General features: G+C 42.6%; 1 protein-coding gene across 1 annotated transcript in view; it reads right to left on the bottom strand.

Moving 5' to 3' along the window:
* Nucleotides 1–23684, bottom strand: part of LOC144508868 (kinesin-like protein KIF18A) — an 83067-nt gene that overhangs the window by 39014 nt on the left and 20369 nt on the right. Inside the window, exons 4-9 of the mRNA XM_078237082.1 lie at nt 20595–20699; nt 15576–15686; nt 13597–13794; nt 10402–10578; nt 8739–8813; nt 4388–4494 (exon numbers count right to left, since the gene is read on the bottom strand). Coding sequence (XP_078093208.1) covers nt 4388–4494; nt 8739–8813; nt 10402–10578; nt 13597–13794; nt 15576–15686; nt 20595–20699 — 773 coding nt within the window. The remainder of the gene's footprint in view (nt 1–4387; nt 4495–8738; nt 8814–10401; nt 10579–13596; nt 13795–15575; nt 15687–20594; nt 20700–23684) is intronic.

The following is a 23684-nucleotide window of genomic DNA, read 5'->3' as shown; positions in this document are numbered from 1 at the left end:
TCCAGGATGATCGCATCCATGATTGGTACTGGCTGGTAAGCAGCAAAGGGGCAGCAGCTTTGGCTTCAATGGTGCCAGGCTTACGATGCACACAATCCAAATGGACAATTACAATCCAACTACATTACAGAATGGCCATCTGGATTAAACACACCATCAAAAATGGAATTGCACCTCAGTAGCAGTCATCACCAGAAGGCAGCAAGAGTAGTGCGGGCAGAAACAACATGGATTAAAAATAGCCATAATGTTTGACTTCCGTTAAAGAATAAAGCGCAAATGAATAGAAGCAGACATAGAACCATAGAAGATAGGAGGAGGCCATTTGGCCCTTTGAGCCTGCTCCGCCGTTCATTATGATCATGGCTGATCGTCCAACTCAACAGCCCAATCCTGCTTTTTCCCCATAACCTTTGATCCCATTCGCCCCAAGTGCTATATCCAGCCGCCTCTTGAATACATTCAATGTTTTGGCATCAACTACTTCCTGTGGTAATGAATTCCACAGGCTCACCACTCTTTGGCTGAAGAAATGTCTCCTCACCTCCATCCTAAATGGTTTACCCTGAATCCTCAAACTGTGACCCCTAGTTCTGGACTCCCCCACCATTGGGAATATCCTCTCTGCATCTACCTTGTCTAGTCCTGTTAGAATTTTATAAGTCTCTATGAGATCCCCCCCCTCATTTGTCTGAATTCCAGCGAAAACAATCCTAACCTAGTCAATCTCTCCTCATACATCAGTCCCACCATCCCGGAATCAGTCTGGTAAACCTTCGCTGCACTCCCGCGAGAGCCCTGTATAGTTGCAACGACACATCCCTCGCTCCTGTACTCGAAACCTCTCGCAATGACCTATTTGAATGCAAGACAATCCTGCTGAGCTCTGGTTTCAATTATCCATGATGTGGAGATGCTGGCGTTCGACTGGGGTAAACACAGTAAGAAGTCTCACAACACCAGGTTAAAGTCCAACAGGTTTATTTGGTAGCAAAAGCCACTAGCTTTCGGAGCGCTGCTCTTTCATCAGGTAAATTACCCGATAAAGGAGCAGCGCTCTGAAAGCTCGTGGCTTGTGCTACCAAATAAACCTGTTGGACTTTAACCTGGTGTTGTGAGACTTCTTACTGTATTCAATTATCCATGCCATTCACTGCAGAAGTAAAAAGTAAATTTTATTTATTAGTATCACTAGACAAGGTAGATGCAGGAAGGATATTCCCAATGGTGGGAGAGTCCAGAACCAGGGGTCACAGTTTGAGGATTCACGGTAGACCATTTAGGATGGAGGTGAGGAGACATTAACACTGCAATGAAATTATTGTGAAAATCCCCTAGTCGCCACACTCTGGCGCCTGTTCGGATACACGGAAGGAGAATTTAGCATGGTCAACGTACTTAACCAGCGCGTCCTTCGGAATGTGGGAGGAAACCGGAGCACCCGGAGGAAACCCGCGCAGACACAGGGAGAATGTGCAAACTCCACACAGACAGTGACCCAAGACGGAAATCGAACTCGGTTCCTGGCGCTGTGAGGCAGCCACCGTGCCGCCCCGTGCAACATTCCTTTGTAGTATTATGAGCTTTAAAAGATTAATCTTAACATAGTATAAGAGACTATCCTGGCTGCTCATACTCAAGGTAGAAGATTATTAAGGGTGTCATCAACAAATTCAGGTGTTCCTTTAGAACATAAATAGCATTTTTTAAAAACCTTTAATACACGAAGGCCAGTTTTTATTTTCTTCCCTGAATTTAATCCAGATTATGATGTGAAGATGCTGGTGTTGGACTGGGGTAGGCACTGTAAGAAGTCTCACAACACCAGGTTAAAGTCCAACAGGTTTATTTGGTAGCACGAGCTTTCAGAGCGCTGCTCCTTCATTAGGTGAGTCACATGATGAAGGAGCAGCGCTCTGAAAGCTCGTGCTACCAAATAAACCTGTTGGACTTTAATCTGGTGTTGTGAGACTTCTTACTAATCCAGATTAGGCACTGATTCACGGTCACATCCAAACATGTTTAGACCACCATCTCTTTTAAGATGACTGAAGAACAGGCGCCGGAGTGTGGCGACCAGGGGAATTTCACAGTAACTTCATTGCAGTGTTACCGTAAGCCTGACTTGTGACTAATAAATAAATAAACTTTTAAATCTCCATTTTCTCCCCCTTTTGCTTAAATGCATTCAAAATCCTGATCTGCGGCCAGGCCATGCGGTTTGCTTTTTGTTTCGTAAAATAAGATGTAAACACTGAAAATCTGAAATAGAAGCAAAACCTGATGAAAATGTCTGATGGGTCCAATAATGAAAGCTTTAGGAGCAGCAAAAATTGTAACTTTAATCCCCCCCCCTCCCTTCCTTTTTACAGATGGAACTGTTCTGTATTTCCAGAATTATTTCCCCATATTTCTGGTGAGCATGCTACTTTCAATTTCTTTCGTAGCACTAAAGAGACTGGAAGTGATTAATTAAATGTCTAATTACTAATAGCTTTTTAAAAGTTGTTGCAGTGTGATTAATGGGCTTTTCCGCTGCAAGAGTTTTGGAACAACCTCTTCCGATGCACGAGTTCAGAAATCCAAAAATCAGCTAATAGCATTAGGAAGACAAGTTCCCACTGGGGATAATTTCTTATGTAATCATGTGTTTTCTTGCCAAATAGAGAATGCACTCAACTGGAATCAACCATGCATCTTAATTTTGATTGACAATAGAACTTCTGTTGCTTCATCTCCTGTTAGCTGAAATATCATCAAATGTCAAGGTTGACAGCAAATAATGCATTCCAACTAATGGCAACTAACTTAATAAGACACAGTAAGAAGTCTCAACACCAAGTTAAAGTCCAACAGGTTTATTTGGTGGCACGAGCTGCTCCTTCATCAGGTGAGTCACATGTCACACCCAAACATGTTTAGACCATTATCACTTTTAAGATTTCGGAGCGCTGCTCCGAAAGCTTATGCTACCAAATAAACCTGTTGGACTTTAACCTGGTGTTGTGAGACTTCTTATTGTGCCCACCCCAGTCCAACGCCGGCATCTCCACATCTTAAATAAGACATGCTACGCTGCATCTAAATGCAAGTATGCAGGGAGAGGAGGAGATTAAATTCAAACATTCATAGAACTGAATAACGATTGTTGCATTTTGGTAAGACAAACCATGGCAGGATTTGCACAGTTAATAGTGTTGTCAAACAGAGAGACCTGGGAGTGCAGGTACCCCATAGTTCCTTGAACGTGGCGTCACAGGAAGATAGGGTGGTGAAGGCGGTGTTTGGCACACTTGCCTTCATCGGTCAGAGCACTGTGTACTGGAGTTGGGACATTATGTTACAACTATACAAGACATTGGTAAGGCCACATTTGGAGTACTGCGTACAATTCTGGTCGCCTTGCTATAGGAAGGGTGTTATTAAACTGGAAAGGGTGCAAAAAGGATTTACAAGGATGTTACTGGGGTTGGAAGGTTTGAATTATAAGGGGAGGCTGGATAGGCTGTGACATTTTTTCCATGGAGCATAGGAGGATGAGGGGTGACCTTACAGAGGTTTGTAAAATCATGAGGAGCATAAATAAGGTGAATAGTTTCCCCAGGATAAGGGAGTCCAAAACTAGAGGGCATAGGTTTAAGATGCGAAGGAAAAGATTTAAAAGGGACCTGAAGGGCAACTTTTTCACATAGAGGGTGGTGTGTATATGGAATGAGCTGCCAGAGGAGGTGGTAGAAGCAGTTACAATTACAACATTTAAAATACATTTGGATAGGTATATGGATGGGAAAGGTTGAGGGATATGGGCCAAATGCAGGCAAAAGGGACTCTTCAGTTTAGGGAACCTGGTCGGCACGGATGTGTTGGGCCGAAGGGCCTGTTACGGTGCTGCATATCTCGATGGTAGTTGAAAAATTTAGTTGGTCCTTTGTGGGTGTAGCTGTAATATCAATAAATGGCTGGTTCGCTATTAAGTGTAGCTTGTATTAAACTGCAGTTATCCCAGCGATCTTTGTTCCAGGATGGAACGGGTGAATGGTTTGGATAACTGCAGATTAATACAGACAATATTATATATCAAAATGTAATTCTATTTTGCAGGACAGGAAAGGTAGATTGGCATCCAGCATAATATCAGTTCATAAGTGTGAAATCTGATAGAATAATATAATATGAATTGTAATTCCCAAAAGTGAAGTTTTGCAAATCGTCACCTTTCTGCTAAATAAATAAAACCAATTGGTGTTTGGAATTACTGATACAGTAGCTTGCTTGCCCATGCGTTTACTGTGATGTCAGAAACAAATAGCTTTCTCTTCATAAGAAATAATCTATTCTATCGTTGTCTGACACTGAGGCAACGGACAAGTGAAATCGGATACCCTACCATTGTTGCTGACTGGGTGGCTTCACCGGGGTTGGACTCTGATCAATTTTGGAGGTGGCACACTTTTCTTCCTCGTAGGCCTTCAGCTTGTCTTTCAGTTGTGTGACCTGAGGATAAATAAGATTCCAAAGGAATCAGTCATTGTCCACTTAACTGAGTTAGGCTGTGGATAATCATGCAGGAATTTGTTACTACCCAAGAGCTTTAGGTTAGGCTCCAAGCAGAATTCCACAGAGGGCAGCGACACACAACCCCCTTCCCTCCCCTCAAGCACACCCGAGACGGAGGTTTCTCAACTCAGTAGAATATAATAAATTAGAGCCACAATGGCGAGTGGAATTTGTCATTTGAATTTGATGATTGGGCTTAATTTTACAGTTGAACATTACAAAAGATAGCAAATCTCTTTGGCCTTACAATACTTTGGAAGCACACAGCAGTGGAGCTAATTGCCATTTATCTGGTAAAGACAGTCCCACTGAGGACCGTTACATGAAGTCTTGCAGACTGAAAAGCATTCTCCTTTGGTTGACTGCGTATTACTCTAAACAGCAAATCAGCACCATTCCAGCTGTTAGTTTCAGAAATTAAATGTGCTCAAGTGTGGCATCAAATCGGTTCATAGTTAATGCAGATTCCATAAAAAGAAATTAATAATTAGGACTGAACACGTATAATAAGGAAGGAGTAAGATCTTACCGTTTACAAGCCCTTTAGGACAACTATTTCTAATCTGTAGTATTTAAATGAACTGTAGTTAACCAGCACATTCATGAATTCACCTTTAACAGAAGACAGCAAACAGAAAATACACTTCTCCCAGAGAAGTGCCCTAAAGCCTGAAACTTAATTACGTCAATTACCTGGACCAAAGGTTAAATGGAAAAGATTTTTACATAGCTTTTCCCAGATGGGGAGATAGAAGCCAGATAGAAAACCTACAAAAATAACTTCAAATCTGATCCTGTTTTAAGCTACAAATCAAGACATTCAAAAACATGAACAAACTTAAACTACACGCTGCTTGCTCTTTGGAAGCCACGATATCGCACTATAAACTCAACAGATCATACACAGGGTCTGTACGAATAACACCTTACAGCTTGTACTGAGATAGTAAGAACCAGAGTGTAAACAGATTAGTCTGTGCAGCAGTGCAACTAGAAGAGAGTACGGTAAAACCATTATAATCTATTGGACAAAGTCAGGATGCAGCATCATAAATCCTTCATATGCCGCGCTAGGACGGTCAGAATTGATCAACATAAACATATCACAAGATACACAAAAACAAAATCACAGATCTCCAAAGTGTACAAATATACAAATCTGAACCAACACATTTCTGTGTTGGGAAACAGCAGTAGAAGTGCCCAGCTACCAATGAAGAGAAGAACAGATGTGTCAGCAATGGGAGGAACATCTTCACGGTACATGGGGAAAAAAAAAATCACATGGGGGAAAACACAGATGAAAAGAAAGTTAAAACAAACGTGTGCTGGGGCATCTTCCACTCATTAGAGCAGGTTTCCTGAAACAGTAGGCATTTCAAAGATAAAGACCAATTTTACATTATTGCTAAATTAGCGAGGACTCACAAAACATTTGTAGTGAAATTATTATTATTGAACAGTACTTTAAACTCCATCCCTGCTACACCATGTTATCCCCCATTCCACACTCTCCCACTCATGTGGTCTGTCGCTCTGCCCTTCCCAAGCCATTTCCCCCCCCCCCCACCAAACACCATCCTGTTTGTTCCTCTCCTCACTGTCAACATCCTCTCTCTCCCAAGCTTTTCTTCTTTCACTTGTCCATACAGTCCTCTCCCTTCTCCCCAGAGCCCAGTAACTCGGGCCAGGGGTCAGTAAGCGATGTCTGTGCACCTGGTCCTGCCCAATAAATTGACCCATCAACTTGAAATTGTAATAATCAGATACTAAGCACGATTTCCGTTACAAGAATCAAAAAGCAATCCACAACAATAGAGTAACTGAATCATAGAATCCCTACAGTGCAGAAGGAGGCCATTCGGCCCATATTGAGTCCGCACCGACCACAATCCCACCCAGGTCCTATTCCCATAACCCCTCATATTTATCCTGCTAGTCCCCTAACACTAAGGGGCAATTTAGCATGGCCAATCAACCTAACCCGCACATCTTTGGACTGTGGGAGGAAACCGGAGCACCTGGAGGAAACCCACGCAGACACGGGGAGAATGCGCAAACTCCATATAGATAGTGACCCGAGGCTGGAATTGAACCCGGGTCCCTGGCGCTGTGAGGTAGCAGTGCTGACTACTGTGCCACCATGCTGCCCACGTAATGTTAAATTTAATTGTAATGTTAAATTTAATTGTAATGTTAAATTTTCGCAAATATTTTCTCTTCTCTTTTTCAGACCCCATGCTCCCACAAGATAACTTTTCAGCTCAGGATAGGATATAAAAGGAGGTTGGGGATGCCAAAGAGGGGCGAGGAAACAAATGAGAGCCTGCCCACTGACTAATGGAAAATTATGCACAATTAAATCTTACAGTATCAGATTCCACAGATAAAATAGTAGACTTTGTTTTGTAGTGAGTAGCCCTGAGTAGATGTCAGCAAGATAATGAATAGCAAAGGTCCTAACACCAATCTCTGTGGAAGACTATAGGTAATTCTGTCTCCAAGCAGATATTGTACATCACAGCAATTGTTAATATAATGCAGCAAATTGCAATTCTACTTTGCACAATTCTGGCTTGTGGAGTAACCGCTTAGAGACATACAATTTTGTTCTTGTAAAAGATCTTGCTTAGGTTTCAAGTTAGAAGACTGTCTCCAGTTTGGTCCCATCATAGGATGGGCAATATTAAGACTTTGGAAAGGGTACAGAAATGGGCCACATGCTTAATTCACCTTTTAAAATACCTTAGTTACCCAGAGGAGTTCAAAGAACCAGGCCTGCAGACATTAGAAAAGCACAGATATGGAGCAACTTGGTCGAAAGGATTTGTGTTTATATAGCACTTTTCATGGCATCAAGAACATCCTAAAGTGCTTTGAAGTCAACAGAGTATTTATTTATAAAGTATACAATGTTGTAACATAGGAAAATGTTCCCAAAATAACAAAGGGAATAAATTGCTTACATGGATAAATTCATTCAGATGGATTAAGGAGGGCCAGAGCCAAATTTCCAAGTCACAGCAGAACTAGGCCAGAAGTTAGACTGTTCTTCTTTGCAAGGGCCTGTGGAAAAGCTTCCTGACGTTTGCAGTGAATACTGATTCACCTTCAAGAGACAACTGGAACCTCTCCAGTGTGGAGACTTTGCACCAAGAGATAGATGCTCTAATATAAATCAGGATCAATGCAACGTCTTGGGCGAGTATTGATCACCTGAAGGAAGCAGAGAGGAATTTTCTAATTTGTCCCGTTAACTTATCGATGATTTAAACTTTTTTTTTGCTTCGCCCTGGAAATGACAAGTTGTAGATGGTTAACGAGTATCTGCATCATAACGTATTAGCATCAAAATGAGCTGGTGGCAGCCTAGTTGGACCTCTGGTTTTTCTACAGCACAGAGGCAGGCCATTTTGTCCAACTAGTTTATCTTAGAATTTATGCTTCAAATGAGCTTTCTTGCCGCCTTTTCATCCAGTCCCATCAACATGCCCTTCTATTCCTTTCTCCCTCATGCTTCCCCTTAAATGCATCTATGGTTGCACACTCCACATTCTTGCCACTCTTTGGGTCACAAGGATTCTTCTGAATTCCTTATTGGATTTATTAATGACTATCATATATTTATAACTTTTAGATTTGGTCTCCCATCAAGTGCAGACATTTTCTCCATGTTTTCCCTCTCAACCCTTTCATTATCCCCTCTCAGACTTCCCTTTTCAGGAGTAAAGTATCTCAGTCTGTTCAGTCCATTCTAGTAGTCACAGCTGCTCAGTTTTAGTATTTGGTTTCATTCTCCTGCTGTCATTTTTCATTGGAGCGTAAAACTCAGGTGGGGGAAAAACTCATCTGCGAATTTACTACCTTCTTAAAAAACACACAGATTAGAAAGACACACACGATCTTTCTATGGGGCATCACTTATCATTGAGCACTTTACACATTAGTGGTCAAATGAATGAGGCTATAGTTCCCTCGTGCTACCTTTTAAAAAAACTGGAACCATATTTGCATCTATCCAATAGGCCTGAACAGTCCCGACTCGAGGGAGTTTTAAAGACGTGGCAATTGACTGGCAGAGGAGATAGTTAAAATACTCAGATCCAGAGCCTGTCAGGTTCTGGACTGCTTTGGTCACAATAACATTTAGACCACACAAATAATGTAAAAAAAACACTTGCCTCTTTCCGGAGCTCTTCGCATATGGCTGCGTATTTACTTATATGACAGTCCAGGCTCACAACATTACTCTTCAGCTGTAACAGAAACAAAAGCTCAGTATCAACATGCCATTGTTTGGCCGACCCAGAACTGTGAATTATATTGAGAACTGCAGGAAAATCTGTTACTTTAGCAGAACGCAGTCTTAAGTCAGCACAGGGGCCCTTTATCTATATTTGAAAATAACTTGCTGCCCTCCCTTGTGGCAGAAAGCCATCGGAAACGCTGCAAGTGCACTGCGTAATTAACATCTGAACCTTTTTGGACTGGACTTACTGAATCATTATTGCATCCTATCTCTTTCAGAGACTAGTAAATCGTGTGCTGTGTTTGATTTTCAGCAGCCTTTTGGGGAGCAGGTTAGGTATAAATTCAAAGCTGCTGGTTTGCAAGTTCTCTTGTTAAAAAAACGGGCAGCATGAAAGATTATGACCCCCAAACCGCCTTTAAAAATTCCAGGCTTCCAGGAAATAAAAACAGATTTGACTTCTTATTCGGTTCATCATAAACCAGCGCCCTGAAAATAAGGAGTGGCTTATTCTGCTTTGAATTTAAGTGAATGGATCATAAAGCTAACCATGCAGCTCATTTTGTTTTCCTCTTCAGCACCTAGAAAGCATCATGTACGCCTCAGGTTAGTAGTTAAACTGATGGACATTTACAGTGAAGTTCAAGCCTGATTTTTAAAAAAAACATGCACTGACTGCACCAGCACCAGTTCCCATTCATGATACTTCACACAAAAAAAACTCAGAGGAATTTGTTGCCTCAATTTTTGTTTCACATTTGCTGTCATCCCACCCCCTCAAAACGCAACCAAACAGGTGAACTGCGCGAGCCTCAGCCAAAAAACTGCTCCAGTTGCCCTCCAGGAGGCAAATGGGAGCAGCTTCCACTTGCGCTGAGCTACTCTGCCGAGCAGAATCCTAAACCTGAACTGCGGGAACCAGACACGAGCCCCTGCTCATACATATCTGTTGCAAAAAGCATTGGGAGTAGTGTCCCGTTTTAGCTTCATAAAATCCCTACAGTGCAGAAAGAGGCCATTCAGCCCATCAAGCCTGCACCAACAACAATCCTACCCAGGCCCTATCCCTTTAACCCCATGTATTTACCCTGCTAATTCCCCTGACACTAAGGGACAATTTAACTTAGCATGGTCAATCCACCTAACCTGCACATCTTTGGACACTAAGGGGCAATTCATTATGACCAACCCACCTAACCTGCACATCTGTGGACTGTGGGAGGAAACTGGCGCACCCGGAGGAAACTCACAGATACAGGGAGCATGTGCAAACTCCACATAGTCACGGAAGGCCGGAACTGAACTGGCACTGTGAGGCAGCAGTGCTGACCACTGTGCTTGCAGCTTCTTTAAGCTGCCTCCACTTCCTCTCTCTATTCTGGGCTTGAACCCAGGTTCCAGAATGAAAGCAGCATTTGAAAAAGGCACAAATTACTTTTGCAGCTCTTTATCATAGCGTGACAACTGTCGTTCCTTTTTCATAAATACAAGAATTTGAGGACCATAGAAGGTAGCAAAAATAGATAACCACTGTGCAATTGGACATTTACAACATTATATGAGGTTACCAACAAGGCAAGTGTAAATAAACTTACAGAGGACTTGATATCCTTAGCACGGTTCGCATACTTTAGAGTATTATATGTATCTTCATAACTGATGGAAGAAGGGCTAACGGTAGCAATCATCACTGTGCGGCAGTTACCCCCTAACGAGTCCTTAAGAAGTCGGGTTAGCTTGCTATTACGGTAAGGGATATGGGGCCTTTTAGCCTGAATAGAGAGAAATAGACAAAAACAGCAAGCATTGAAATTTCAAGCTGAACCCCTGTGCAAAGCAATCCATGTAATATTTAGTTCTGTCTTACTAATAGTGAAGCATTTGTTCAGCATCCTTCCCAAAAGTACAATGCAGCTGGTCAGGATGCCTTCCCTCCAAAGTTTGTTTTTTCAAATTCAATCATGGGACATGGGCGTCGCTGGCTGGCCAGCGATTATTGCCCATCCCTAGTTGCCCTCAAGAAGGTGGTGGTGAGTCGCCTTCTTGAATCGCTGCAGTCCATGTGCTGTGGGTTGAACCACAATGCGTTAGGGAGGGAATTCCAGGATTTTGACCCAGCGATTGCGAAGGAATGGCCGATATATTTCTAAGTCAGGATGGTGAGTGGCTTGGAGTGGAACCTGCAGGTGTTGGTGATTCCATGGATCTGTTGCCCTTGTCCTTCTAGATCGAAATGGTTGAGAGTTTTGGAAGGTGCTGTCTTAGGATCTTTGGTGAATTGCTGCAGTGCATCTTGTGGATAGTACACACTGCTGCTACTGAGCATCAGTGGTGGAGGGAGAGGGTGTTTTTGTGGATGTGTTGCACATAAGAAACATGTTATTATACCAAAACAACATTTCTGACAGTTCCAAATTGCATCAAAATTCAACTTCATTGATCGCTATTAAGTTTAAGTTCAATATCAGCTTGTTGTATAGAAAATATTTAATAGCTTGCATTTATATAACTCTTTTCATGCTGTATGATGCCCCAGAGCATGCTACAGCTAATGAGGTATTTTTTGACGTGGTCACTGTTGTAAGTAGGAAACCTGGCAGTCAATGTGTGTACAGCAAATTCCCGCAAAGAGAATTAAATAATGGCCAGAGAATCATTTTAGTGCTGACTGGTTGAAGGATAAACATCGGCCAGAACACCAAGAACTTTCAGCAATTCCTTAATCTTAATATTTTCGTTCCTGTTTTAAAGTCCCTCCTGGTGTCACCCCTCCCAATCTCCGTAATCCCCACCAGCTCCATAATCCTCTCTGGATAGCTGAGCTCCTCCAATTCTAGCCTCTTGAGCATCCACAATTTTATTTTTTTTTAAATTTTAGTTATTAGTTATATCCAATCAAAGTCTCTACCAGCGAGACATTACAAAATCAAGCTGACAAGACAGGCTGCTCTGTCTTAGGCTCGATCTACATGATCTACGCTGATAGGAGCAGGCATTGCATCCTCTCCAGTGCTTGATCTCATTTGCATCTTAACCAAAAGGCCTAGATGCCTTTTTAAAAAATTGTTTCAAATGAAGCCTGTGTGACCTCATTGACTTCTATCAAGTGTGGAACAGCAAAACTACACTTGATCTTAGCCAAAGGGCTGTGACACAAATTTATTTGCTCCACTATTGGTGCCTTCAGCTGCCTCGCCCCTAGGAAATGGAATTCCCTTCGTAAGCTTTCCACCTCTCTTTCCTACTATAAAGTGCTGCTTAAAACCTACCACTTTGACCAAGCCATTCTGCCCTAATATTTGCTTTGGTGGCTTGGTGTCAAAATTTTCTTTATAACATTTCTATGAAGTGTCCTTGAACATTCTATTACATTAAAGGCGCTATACAAATACAAATTATTGGGGCTGATTCTCCCAGCCTGCTGTGCAGCTTTAGCAATGCAGCGGGCCGGGAGACACAAGTGGAGGCCATTTCGCAGGCTTCCCTCTGGGCGCCACGGCCTCTGCGAATCTCTGTCCACCGGATTTACAACAATGTCAGCTCTGTGCCAGAAACCAGCACGGAGCTGTATAATATATTTAAATGATGATTTATAGCGGGCCTGGGGCTGCGGTGTCCGGGCCCTCTGGAATCTTCTCCCCACGCCAGGACTCTTTCATTCCAGCAGGAGTCAGCGACCCTGCTGGAGTGAAGGGCGGGCCATCGAGGCCCCCTAGGAGGTCGGGGTAAGGGGGGTTGCCCCCCTGGCATTGCCAGCTTGGCAGTGCCAGCCTGGCCCCCTGGTACTAAACAGGGGGAAAAGTGGCAATGCCCTGGAGGCATCTTGGTATTGCCCACTGGCAATCAGGGTTTATAGTTGCTCCCTCCCTAAACCGTTCTCCCTGGGCCTTTGTTGCATTGGCACGTTCTGATCCAGCCAAATCAATTAAGCACATCTTAGCAATCAGGACTTCCTGGGGTGGAGAGGATGTGGCACAGTGGTTAGCACTGCTGCCTCACAGCGCCAGGGACCCGGGTTCAATTCCAGCCTCAGGTCACCGTCTGTGTGGTGTTTGCACGTTCTCCCCGTGTCTGCGTGGGTTTCCTCCGGGTGCCTCCCACAGTCCAAAGATGTGCGGGTTAGGTTGATTGGCTATGCTAAATTGATCCTAGTGTCAGGGAGATTAGCAGGGTAAATATGCGGGGTATGGGATTAAGGCCTGGGTGGGATTGCGGTCAGTGCAGACTCGATGGGCTGAACTTTTGCACTGTAGAGATATGATGATTATGAGTAATAAGGCCGTGATTCTTAACTCCAAATAGAGTAACTCTTAAAAGAGCGGTCTTTGTTACCGCTATTTTGAGTAAAGTGTTCTTAATCCTTTCTCCTATGTAGCTGTTTTCCTGGCATCTGTTGAGGTTCTGAGCATGTGCAGGTTTTGGAGGACTTCTCAGTCTGCAGTGTTCGACAAGCAAGAGCTTGTTTTCTCATGCTCCTGTCTTCATGGTCATTACTGTTCTGCTGAGTTACGGTTAAACTTTGTTATTTATTTAAATAAAGATCATCATTCTTTAAACATTTGACTACCATATTTGTGATCTCAAGTTACCGTTCTTCAAGAAAAGGTATTTGGCCAACCTGTCACTTTTAAGTGACAAGTGGCACACCCAACTTTTGCCATTACATACAGGTGTCAAAACCATGTGTTTCAATACATTGATCATTTATGGTGTGTCTTTGTTCCAAAAGGTTTACCAAAATCAGATTTCATGAAAACTATGCCCCTTCTTTTAAAAGAAGCCTGCTGTACCTTGTTGTCTGCCAGTGAGTTAATTACATTTCCTAATGCAAGCAGTGAGCGGTTTATATTTGCTCCCTCCCTAAACCGTTCTCCCTGGGCCTTTGTTGCATTGGCACGTTCTGATCCAGCCAAATCAATTAAGCACATCTTAGCAATCCGCAAATTCTTGCTGATGCTGGCGATACGATCTTGTTGTTTCACATAGACCTGTGTTGTTTAATAAAAATAAGGAAGCGTCACAAAATATAAATCATCACCCAGACACATTCAGTCTCACTTTTAATCACAACAAACACTATCAGTTCTTAGACCTTCTCCTCTATAAAACAATGCACTAAAAGTTAACTGCTTCTTATTTTGACCAAGCATTTGATTTTACGGATCCCATTACCAAAGGTGACCAAAGAGGTGGATAAGGGTAAAGCAGTTGATGTGGTGTATATGGATTTCAGTAAAGCGTTTGATAAGGTTCCCCACGGTAAGCTATTGCAGAAGATCCGGAGGCATGGGATTGAGGGTAATTTAGCGGTTTGGATCAGAAATTGGCTAGCTGTAAGAAGACAGAGGGTGGTGGTTGATGGGAAATGTTCATCCTGGAGTTCAGTTACTAGTGGTGTACTGCAAGGATCTGTTTTGGGGCCACTGCTGTTTGTCATTTTTATAAATGACCTGGATGAGGGCTTAGAAGGATGGGTTAGTAAATTTGCGGATGACACTAAAGTCGGAGGAGTTGTAGACAGTGCGGAAGGATGTTGCAGGTTACAGAGGGACATAGATAAGCTGCAGAGCTGGGCTGAGAGAAGGCAAATGGAGTTTAATGCGGAAAAGTGTGAGGTGATTCACTTTGGAAGGAGTAACAGGAATACAGAGTACAGGGCTAATGGTAAGATACTTGGTAGTGTGGATGAGCAGAGAGATCTCGGTGTCCATGTGCATAGATCCCTGAAAGTTGGCACCCAGGTTGATAGGATTGTTAAGAAGGCGTACGGTGTGTTAGCTTTTATTGGGAGAGGGATTGAGTTTTGGAGCCATGACGTCATGTTGCAGCTGTACAAAACTCTGGTGCGGCCGCACTTGGAGTATTGCGTACAGTTCTGGTCGCCGCATTACAGGAAGGATGTGGAAGCATTGGAAAGGGTGCAGAGGAGATTTACCAGGATGTTGCCTGGTATGGTGGGAAGGTCTTATGAGGAAAGGCTGAGGGACTTGAGGCTGTTTTCGTTAGAGAGAAGGTTAAGACGTGACTGAATAGAGGCATACAAGATGATCAGAGGATTAGATAGGGTGGACAGTGAGAGCCTTTTTCCTCAGATGGTGATGGCTAGCACGAGGGGACATAGCTTTAAATTGAGGGGTGATAGATATAGGACAGATGTCAGAGGTAGGTTCTTTACTCAGAGAGTAGCAAGGACATGCCTGCAACAGTAGTGGACTCGCCAACATTAAGGGCATTTAAATGGTCATTGGATAAACATATGGAAGATATTGGAATAGTGTAGGTTAGATGGGCTTTAGATTGGTTTCACAGGTCGGCGCAACATCGAGGACCGAAGGGCCTGTACTGCGCTGTAATGTCCTATGTTCTATGTTCATTACATCTCATTTATAATGTAATCTTCCTGGTTCTTAAGACCCTGTTCTGTCTCACATGTCAGTCACTGGCTTCTGGCATTACCCTCTGAACTTTCAGAAGGGCAAGGATTCTCAGTGAGTTTGTAAGGCACCAATGCGGAACTCTGCAGCACATCCTTGTAGCATGCCGCTGTTCAATGAAACAGCTTCGAACAACCACACATTGCAGCACACACCCGAGACTAATAGGGTCACATGCTAGGAGAGCAACTAGTGAGGTGTGAATGCTAATAGTAAAATAATTAACAACTGGTCTGAGATTTACATTTGCACTCACAATCCTAAAAATTCTTAAAAGGTCCTGTGGGTGACATGAAGAGTGGAAATATTTTAACAGAACAACAATTTTATTTCACCTGAAAGACAGCATGGGATCGTGAGGACGAGGCGTTTGCATCAGTTGGATGTTGTGTCCTGTTCAGGTTTCCATTTGCCAACATCTCTAAAAGCTCTTTGGCAGATTTGGGCTGCAGGAATAGACAAAAAGTCCTTAAGAAGATAGCTTTTTAATTCAGTGAGCCAAGTTTATTTTTCTGAAAGGGTTTACACAAACATTTATCAGTGATTTCCAGTGTGTTATTGCTTGTATATTGAGCAAGTGCATAAATATTTAGGTCCAAAAGCTTAACATTATTAGGTCATGCAGAATACATAAACTAATAGTCATGCGTAACAGATACTGGTACTCCCTTTTAAATGAACGAGGAAGCAATTTTAATGCCAAATTGGTACCCTTTCATGCCTCAGGTATAGATTTATTAATAAAGTGTCAATGTCTCAGCACTAGGCTATTAAAAGTTATTGATAACTTATAGCATCTTAGAAAAGTGTTGATTTTGCCCACCCCTCCCCTTTCCATTTAATCCCCAGTATAAGAAGGACTTGCATTTATATAGTGTCTTTCATGACCACTGGACTTCTGAAAGCACTTCACAGGCAACGATATGTGCTTTATTAATTACATTGCTGTAATAGATGCAGCAGCCAATATGTGCACAGTGAACCCGTGATAATGGCCAGATGATCAGTTTTGGAGATATTGATTAAGAGAAAAATAATGGCTGAGACACCAGTGTGAATGAAGCCCAGTCCATCACGCAAACCAGCCTCCCATCCATCGACTTCAATATATATATCAATCTGATCTTCCTATATACCCTATCTGTAATTGCAACACTATATTCTGCACCCTCTCCCTTCCTTCGCCCTTGTGTACTGTATGCTTTCTCTGTACAGCATGTAAGAAACAATACTTTTCACTGTATGCCAATACATGTGACAATGATGAATCAAATCAAATCCTTTGCTGCAACTCCATGTTTGAATTTCTCCAATCATGTTTTCGTCCATCATAACTCTGAAACAGGTCCCATTGAAGGAACAATCAATATTCTGTGACAGGGTGAACATTTATCCTCATCAACCTCTGCATCCTTTGGCAGTCGATCAAACTATCCTTGTCCAACATTCTCCTTAACTGTCCAACTCAGTTGGACCTGCCTTGGTTCAATTTGAATGTAGCCATAGCAACCCTAACAATTGCTTGTCATTGTGGCATCATCTAAAGCCATGGGGTCAGCCTCCATAATTATAGTGACAACAGCCAGCTCAAACTCTTTACATCTTTCGACCACTCCATTGCTTCTGAGTTTTCCATTTGTTTGACATCCTATCCTGGATAATTCAAACTTTCCTCTATTTAAATGCTGGGTAGATGAAAACCGTTCTCTTTAGCCCGGATCTAAAACACCATTCCATCTTCCTCCCCAGATATTGCCTTCTGTAAAGTAGCTTACCTGCCATCTTGGTATACCGCCTACATCTACCATCTACAACTTTTAAGTAGAGATTATATAGGACATTTGTCATATACCCTTAACCTCAAATACAGATTTGAGCAAATACTGAAATGTCTAGTTTAACACTAGTCTTAAATCAGGTTAATGACATAAAACACAATCTCTTAGAAAGTGTTCAGTTTAAGCCCCTAAAGAGGGGTCTGTTCAACATCACTTTGGTTAAATCAAAAGGCCTGCACATACGGGACACGGTGGACAGGGTACCCTTCGTCATCCAGTACTTCCCCGGAGTGGAGAAGCTACGGCATCTCCTCCGGAGCCTTCAACATGTCATTGATGAAGACGAACATCTCGCCAAGGCCATCCCCACACCCCCACTTCTTGCCTTCAAACAACCACGCAACCTCAAACAGACCATTGTCCGCAGCAAACTACCCAGCCTTCAGGAGAACAGTGACCACGACACCACACAACCCTGCCACAGCAACCTCTGCAAGACGTGCCGGATCATCGACACGGATGCCATCATCTCACGTGAGAACACCATCTACCAGGTACACGGTACCTACTCTTGCAACTCGGCCAACGTTGTCTACCTGATACGCTGCAAGAAAGGATGTCCCGAGGCATGGTACATTGGGGAAACCATGCAGACGCTACGACAACAGATGAATGAACACCGCTCGACAATCACCAGGCAAGACTGTTCTCTTCCTGTGGGGGAGCACTTCAGCAGTCACGGGCATTCAGCCTTGGATCTTCAGGTAAGCGTTCTCCAAGGCGGCCTTCACGACACAAGACAGCGCAGAGTCGCTGAGCAGAAACTGATAGCCAAGTTCCGCACACATGAGGACGGCCTAAACCGGGATGTTGGATTTATGTCACATTATCAGTAACCCCCACAGCTTGCCTCCTGGACTTGCAGAATTTCACTAGCTGTTCTGTCTGGAGACAATACACATCTCTTTAACCTGTGTTGAATGCTCCCTCCACCCACATTGTCTGTACATTTAAGACCTGGCTGGCTGTAGAGATTTGCATTCTAATCAGTATTCTGTAATTTGATTTCTGTGTCTGTTTGCACTGTTTGAGAACAGATATCCACTCCATCTGACGAAGGAGCTGTGCTCCGAAAGCTTATGGTATTTGCTACCTGGTGTTGTGAGACTTCTTAATGTCGTGAACAGGCAGCAAACGGGAATCTCTCAGACTTATTCCAAAACAAAAAATAATTTAGCAGTTGATTACAGTCTTACGTGCTTGGGACAGCTGGCTGGGTTTGGACGCTGTCTCTTGTTCTCCCAAACTGACGAATATCAAGAGATTTTTTCCCCTTTTGAATATTAACTTAATTTCCCATATATGGTCACATTTGTGACTCTCACAATTCACTTAAGTCATCATGTTTAGCTTGCAACCCTTTGGTTATTGAGTGTAATGACACTGGGCAATGTATGGCCCTTAGCCTATCAGATTGCTGAACACATGTATCCATAGTAGCCTGATCAGTATCCTAATTCATCATCCAATCTTTACTGCAAAAGGAAGTAGTTGCAGTTTACACAGGAGTCCATTCAGCAATTAACATTCTTTTACCATATTCCTCCCAGCTGTGCTAACAGTCTATTTAGTTTATACGTGCATCTTTCTGAAGTGTTTCGAATGTAACTATAGTCCAATTCAATATTTTGTCATGTCAACCAGCTTATTCTGTTTAATAATTATGCCTATCCTGAACTGCCCACTCCATGCATATCCCCACTAAAAAGGTGGCTTTCTTCCACTTCTGGAACATTGACTGTCTCTGCCAAAAATGCTACTGAAATCCACACCTGTGTCTTTGCCCCGTCCTGATTTGACGATTCCAATGATCGCCCGCCCAGCCTCCACAAACCTAAGCTCATCCAAAATTTAACCTACCCTACACCAAGATACACTTCTCTTTTACTGCATATTAATATACATTCATTCCCAGCCCCTCAATGCCTTTAATTTGGAATTCACATACATGTGCTTAGATCCCAGTGTAGCCCCATCCCTATCTATTTTGGCAACTTTCGGAAATTATACAACATTTACTCCTCTCCCCTATCCCCAGAACTATGTTCCTCGCTGGCTTCTTGAGCATGCATCCCTTCCTCTTTATCCAACTTTGACTGTTATGTCATCGACCATGTGGATTCTATGCTTCAAATTCCCTCCCTAACTCTCTACGACCCTAACTCAGGTTCAATGTGTGGTATCTAAATATCTGGATGGCCTCTATCGTTATATTACACATCGCACCCAACCCCAACCAGGCTCTTAATGTCAGGTGGTGAGAATAGCAATTAATTCATACCAAAAATTTTTAAAATTATAACATATACTTATATAGCTTTGACAAAGGGTTATCTGGACTCAAAATGTCAGCTTTTTTCTCTCCTTCCAGATGCTGCCAGACCTGCTGAGATTTTCCAGCATTTTCTCATATACTTAAATGAAAGGCCAATTATGGGCTGCACGGTGACACAGTAGCTAGCACGACTGCCTCACAGTGCCAGGGACTCGGGTTCAGTTCCAGCCTTGGGTGCCTGTCTTGTGGAGTTTGCACATTCTCCCCGTGTCAGTGTGGGTTCCCTCTGAGGGCACCGATTTCTTCCCATAATTCAAAGATGTGCAGGTTAGGAGGTTTGGCCATGGTAAATTGCCCCTTAGTGTCCCAAGCTGTGTAGGTTAGATGCAATAGCCATGGTTAAGTGTGTGGGGTTATGGGGATAGGGTGGGGAAGAGAGCCTGGGTAAGATACCAGTCTTGGATGCAGACTCAGATGGGCCAAACAGAATCAAATCAAAAGGCTACTCCTACTTGTATTCAAATCTTTACAAAGTATTACCTGACAGTACAGAAACAGACATTTTGGCCCAACAGGCACATGTCGGTGTATATTTAGTACCTTCAAAGAATGTAAAAATACACACTAATTCACGATATAATGCAGAATCTTGGAAAATATTTCTTCAACATGGTTAAACCAAATTTTCCAGATGCTCCAAAAACCATTCTTACCACTTAAAGATTGAGCCCATGATAAATTGAAATTATGGGGAAATATAATTTATGCTGAACATGACTTATTGATGCATATATTGATAACATGCAACAGCACGGTACAACAACATGCAACAGGGCGGCACGGTAGCACAGTGGTTAGCACTGCTGCTTCACAGCTCCAGGGACCTGGGTTCGATTCCCGGCTTGGGTCACTGTCTGTGTGAAGTTTGCACATTCTCCCCATGTCTGCGTGGGTTTCCTCCGGGTGCTCCAGTTTCCTCCCACAGTCCAAAGATGTGCGGGTTAGGTTGATTGGCCATGCTAAAAATTGCCCCTTAGAGTCCTGAGATGTGTATGTTAGAGGGATTAGCGGGTAAATATGTAGGGATATGAGGGTAGGGCCTGGGTGGGATTGCGGTCGGTGCAGACTCGATGGGCCAAATGGCCTCTTTCTGCACTGTAGGGTTTCTATGATTCTATGAGCAGTGCAATGATAAAAAGCAGCTGGGTGCTTGCAAACATCACAATGACCGTGACTCCTACCTGATGAAAGCTTAGTCTTTGGACAACTGTTCCTTTCTGAGGGTCCTCTCTTACAGCCAGTGAGCCTTTAGGTTCAAGCAAGTCTTGAATCTGTTCATTGTACACCTGACAAAGAGGGGAAAAATAACAAATACACTTAATACCAAATGGTTCAGGAACAAAAAGGCATTAATTGTCACATTGAGCAACACAAATCAGACAGACTCTTTCTTAATCTGATCCTTGCTCAACACCAAATTAATTGACCTCAACCAGAAAAACCACAGACAAATACAATGAGATCAAACTTTTAATGCAATGGTTGGTGTAAAACATGTACAGCTTTCACAATAGATAATGAATAACATTGAATATATTGAGAACAAAAAAAAAAGAGTGAAGGAAAATAAATATGCACTTTTCGCCTCAGGAAAAGCCCTTCAGGAAGGAAATCTGCCATCCTTTCCTGGTCTGGCCAGATCTACAGCAATGTGGGTGACTCTTAACTGCCCTCTGAAACGACCCAGCAAGACGCTCAGTTCAAGGATGGTTTTGGATGGGGAACATTTCCTGACCTTGCCAACATCATCAACATCCCATGAAAGGATAAATAAATAAGGCATAAGTAATGTATACTATAACAAGGTAGTATTCCATAATATCTATTATTAGTAGGTAATAATTAGTATTTATGGGAATTAAAACTGGATAACTGTATTTTGCATTACAATCTGCTGATCCTTTTAACCCGAAAACTTTTCCTGCAGAATCCAAGATTGTCTCTCATTTGGAAAAGAACTTTATTTAAAAACTCAAACACTTACTGAAAAATATTATGCTCTTCGGATAATGCAAGAAGAAAATCAAAAAATAACCTCTGAAGAACAGTAACGTCCCTACAAATCAACAATATTTACCTGGCAGGGTGATTTGTTTTTGTTTCGATTTATTGTCACATATATTGGTATACAGTGAAAAGTATTGTTTCTTGCGCGCTATACAGACAAAGCATGCTGTTCATAGAGGAAAGGAGAGAGTGCAGAATGTAGTGTTACAGCCATAGCTAGGGTGTAGAGAAAGATCAACTTAATGCAAGGTAGGTCCATTCAAAAGTCTGACAGCAGCAGGGAAGAAGCTGTTCTTGTGTTGTTTGGTACGTGACCTCAGACTCCTGTATCTTTTTCCTGACGGAAGAAGGTGGAAGAGAGAATGTCCAGGGTGCATGGGGTCCTCAATTATGCTGGCTGCTTTGCCGAGGCAGCGGGAAGTGTAGACAGAGTCAATGGATGGGAGGTTGGTTTGCGTGATGGATTGGGGTACATTCACGACCTTTTATAGTTTGAATCGCTTTGTGGCTTTTTGGCCAAGATCAAGCATCAGATCAAGCCCACGATGGGGTGCAATGCCTTTTCTTGTCAGCTTGGATCTTGTATGTCTCTTTTGTGGGGACCATGAATTGGATTCAATTTGAATTGGGCTTTTGGAGCAAGCAAGGAGATGGATTTGGGTCAGCCTGGCCTACTCTGCACATTGCCTTTATAACTTTAAGAATGGAGTAAAAGCTTTTTAAAAATACAAGCCGGGGTGCAATAACTGTACACCCAGAGGAGACTCACTCACTTATGCAAGGACAATAGGTGCACTGCAGGCAACGCCTTGATTTATCACTCAGTCATGGCCCATTTGCTGACATAAAGATCAGCAGATTGTAATGCAAAATACAGTTATCCAGTTTTAATTCCCGTAAATATTAGTTATTACCTACTAATAATAGATATCATGGAATACTACCTTGTTATAGTACATTACTTATGCCTTATTTATTTATTCTTTCATGGGATGTTGATGTTGTTGGCAAGGCCAGGAATTTTTCCCCATCCAAAACCATCCTTGAACTGAGCGTCTTGCTAGGTCGTTTCAGAGGGCAGTTAAGAGTCACCCACGTTGCTGTGGATCTGGCCAGACCAGGAAAGGATGGCAGATTTCCTTCCTGAAGGGCATTGGTGAATCAGATGGATTTTTACGAATATAGATAGATGTTTAATAGAATGGTATCGTTTGTGAGGGGAACATAATACAAAAGGAGGGTGGTTATACTTCAGTTACACAGATATTGGTGAAACCAGATCTGCAGTACTGCGCACAGCATTCATCTCCTTATTTAAGGGAGGATGCAAAAGTGTTGGAAGCAATCCAAAGAAGGATTACTAGACTAATGCCTGGAATGGGAGGCTATCTTATGAGTAAAGGCTGGACAGGCTAAGATTTTACCCACTCAAGATCAGAAGCGTAAAAGGCAAATTGATTGAAACATAAGGTCCCGAGGGTCTTGACAGGGTGAAATTGGAGATGTTTCTTCTTGTGGGAGAATCTAGAGTAAGAATCCATTTAAAACAGAGCAGAGAAGATTTTTTCTCTCTCAGAGGGTTCTGAGTGTTTGGAACCTTTGGAAAGCAGTAGAAACAGAGTCTTTGAATTTTTTAAAAAGTGGGAGATAGATTCTTGATAGGCAAGGGGGTGAAAGGCAGGAATGTGATGTTGAGGTTACAATCAGATCATCCATGACCTTATTGGATGGTGGAGCAGGCTTGAGGGGCCTACTCCTAAACCATGTAATAATAGTTCCATAGTCACTGAGAGACTAGCTCTCAATTCCAGATTTTAGGTCGTGAATGTAGCCCAACCCAGCACGCAACCCAGCCTCACATCCATTGACACTGTTTACACTTCCCACTGCCTCGGCAAAGCATAATTAAGGACCCCACGCACCCCGGACATTCTCTCTTTCACCTTGTTCCTTCGGGAAAAAGATACAAAAGTCTGAGGTCACGTTCCAACTGACTCAAGAACAGCTTCTTCCCTGCTGCCGTCAGACTTTTGAATGGACTTACCTTACATTAAGTTGATCTTTCTCTACACCCTAACTATGGCTGTGACACTACATTCTGCACTCTCTCGTTTCCTTCTCTAGGAATGGTATGTTTGCCTGTATAGCGCGCAAGAAACAATACTTTTCAGTGTATGTTAATACATGTGACAATAATAAATCAAATTTTATTAATTGAATTTAAATTCTATCAGTTGCTGTGGTGGTATCTGAACCTGTGCGTA

This window comes from Mustelus asterias, chromosome 21, assembly GCF_964213995.1.
Source record: "Mustelus asterias chromosome 21, sMusAst1.hap1.1, whole genome shotgun sequence".
NCBI classification, from domain to species: Eukaryota; Metazoa; Chordata; class Chondrichthyes; order Carcharhiniformes; family Triakidae; genus Mustelus; species Mustelus asterias.
Note: the sequence above shows the minus strand (reverse complement) of the source record. Positions and strands in the feature narration are given on the sequence as shown.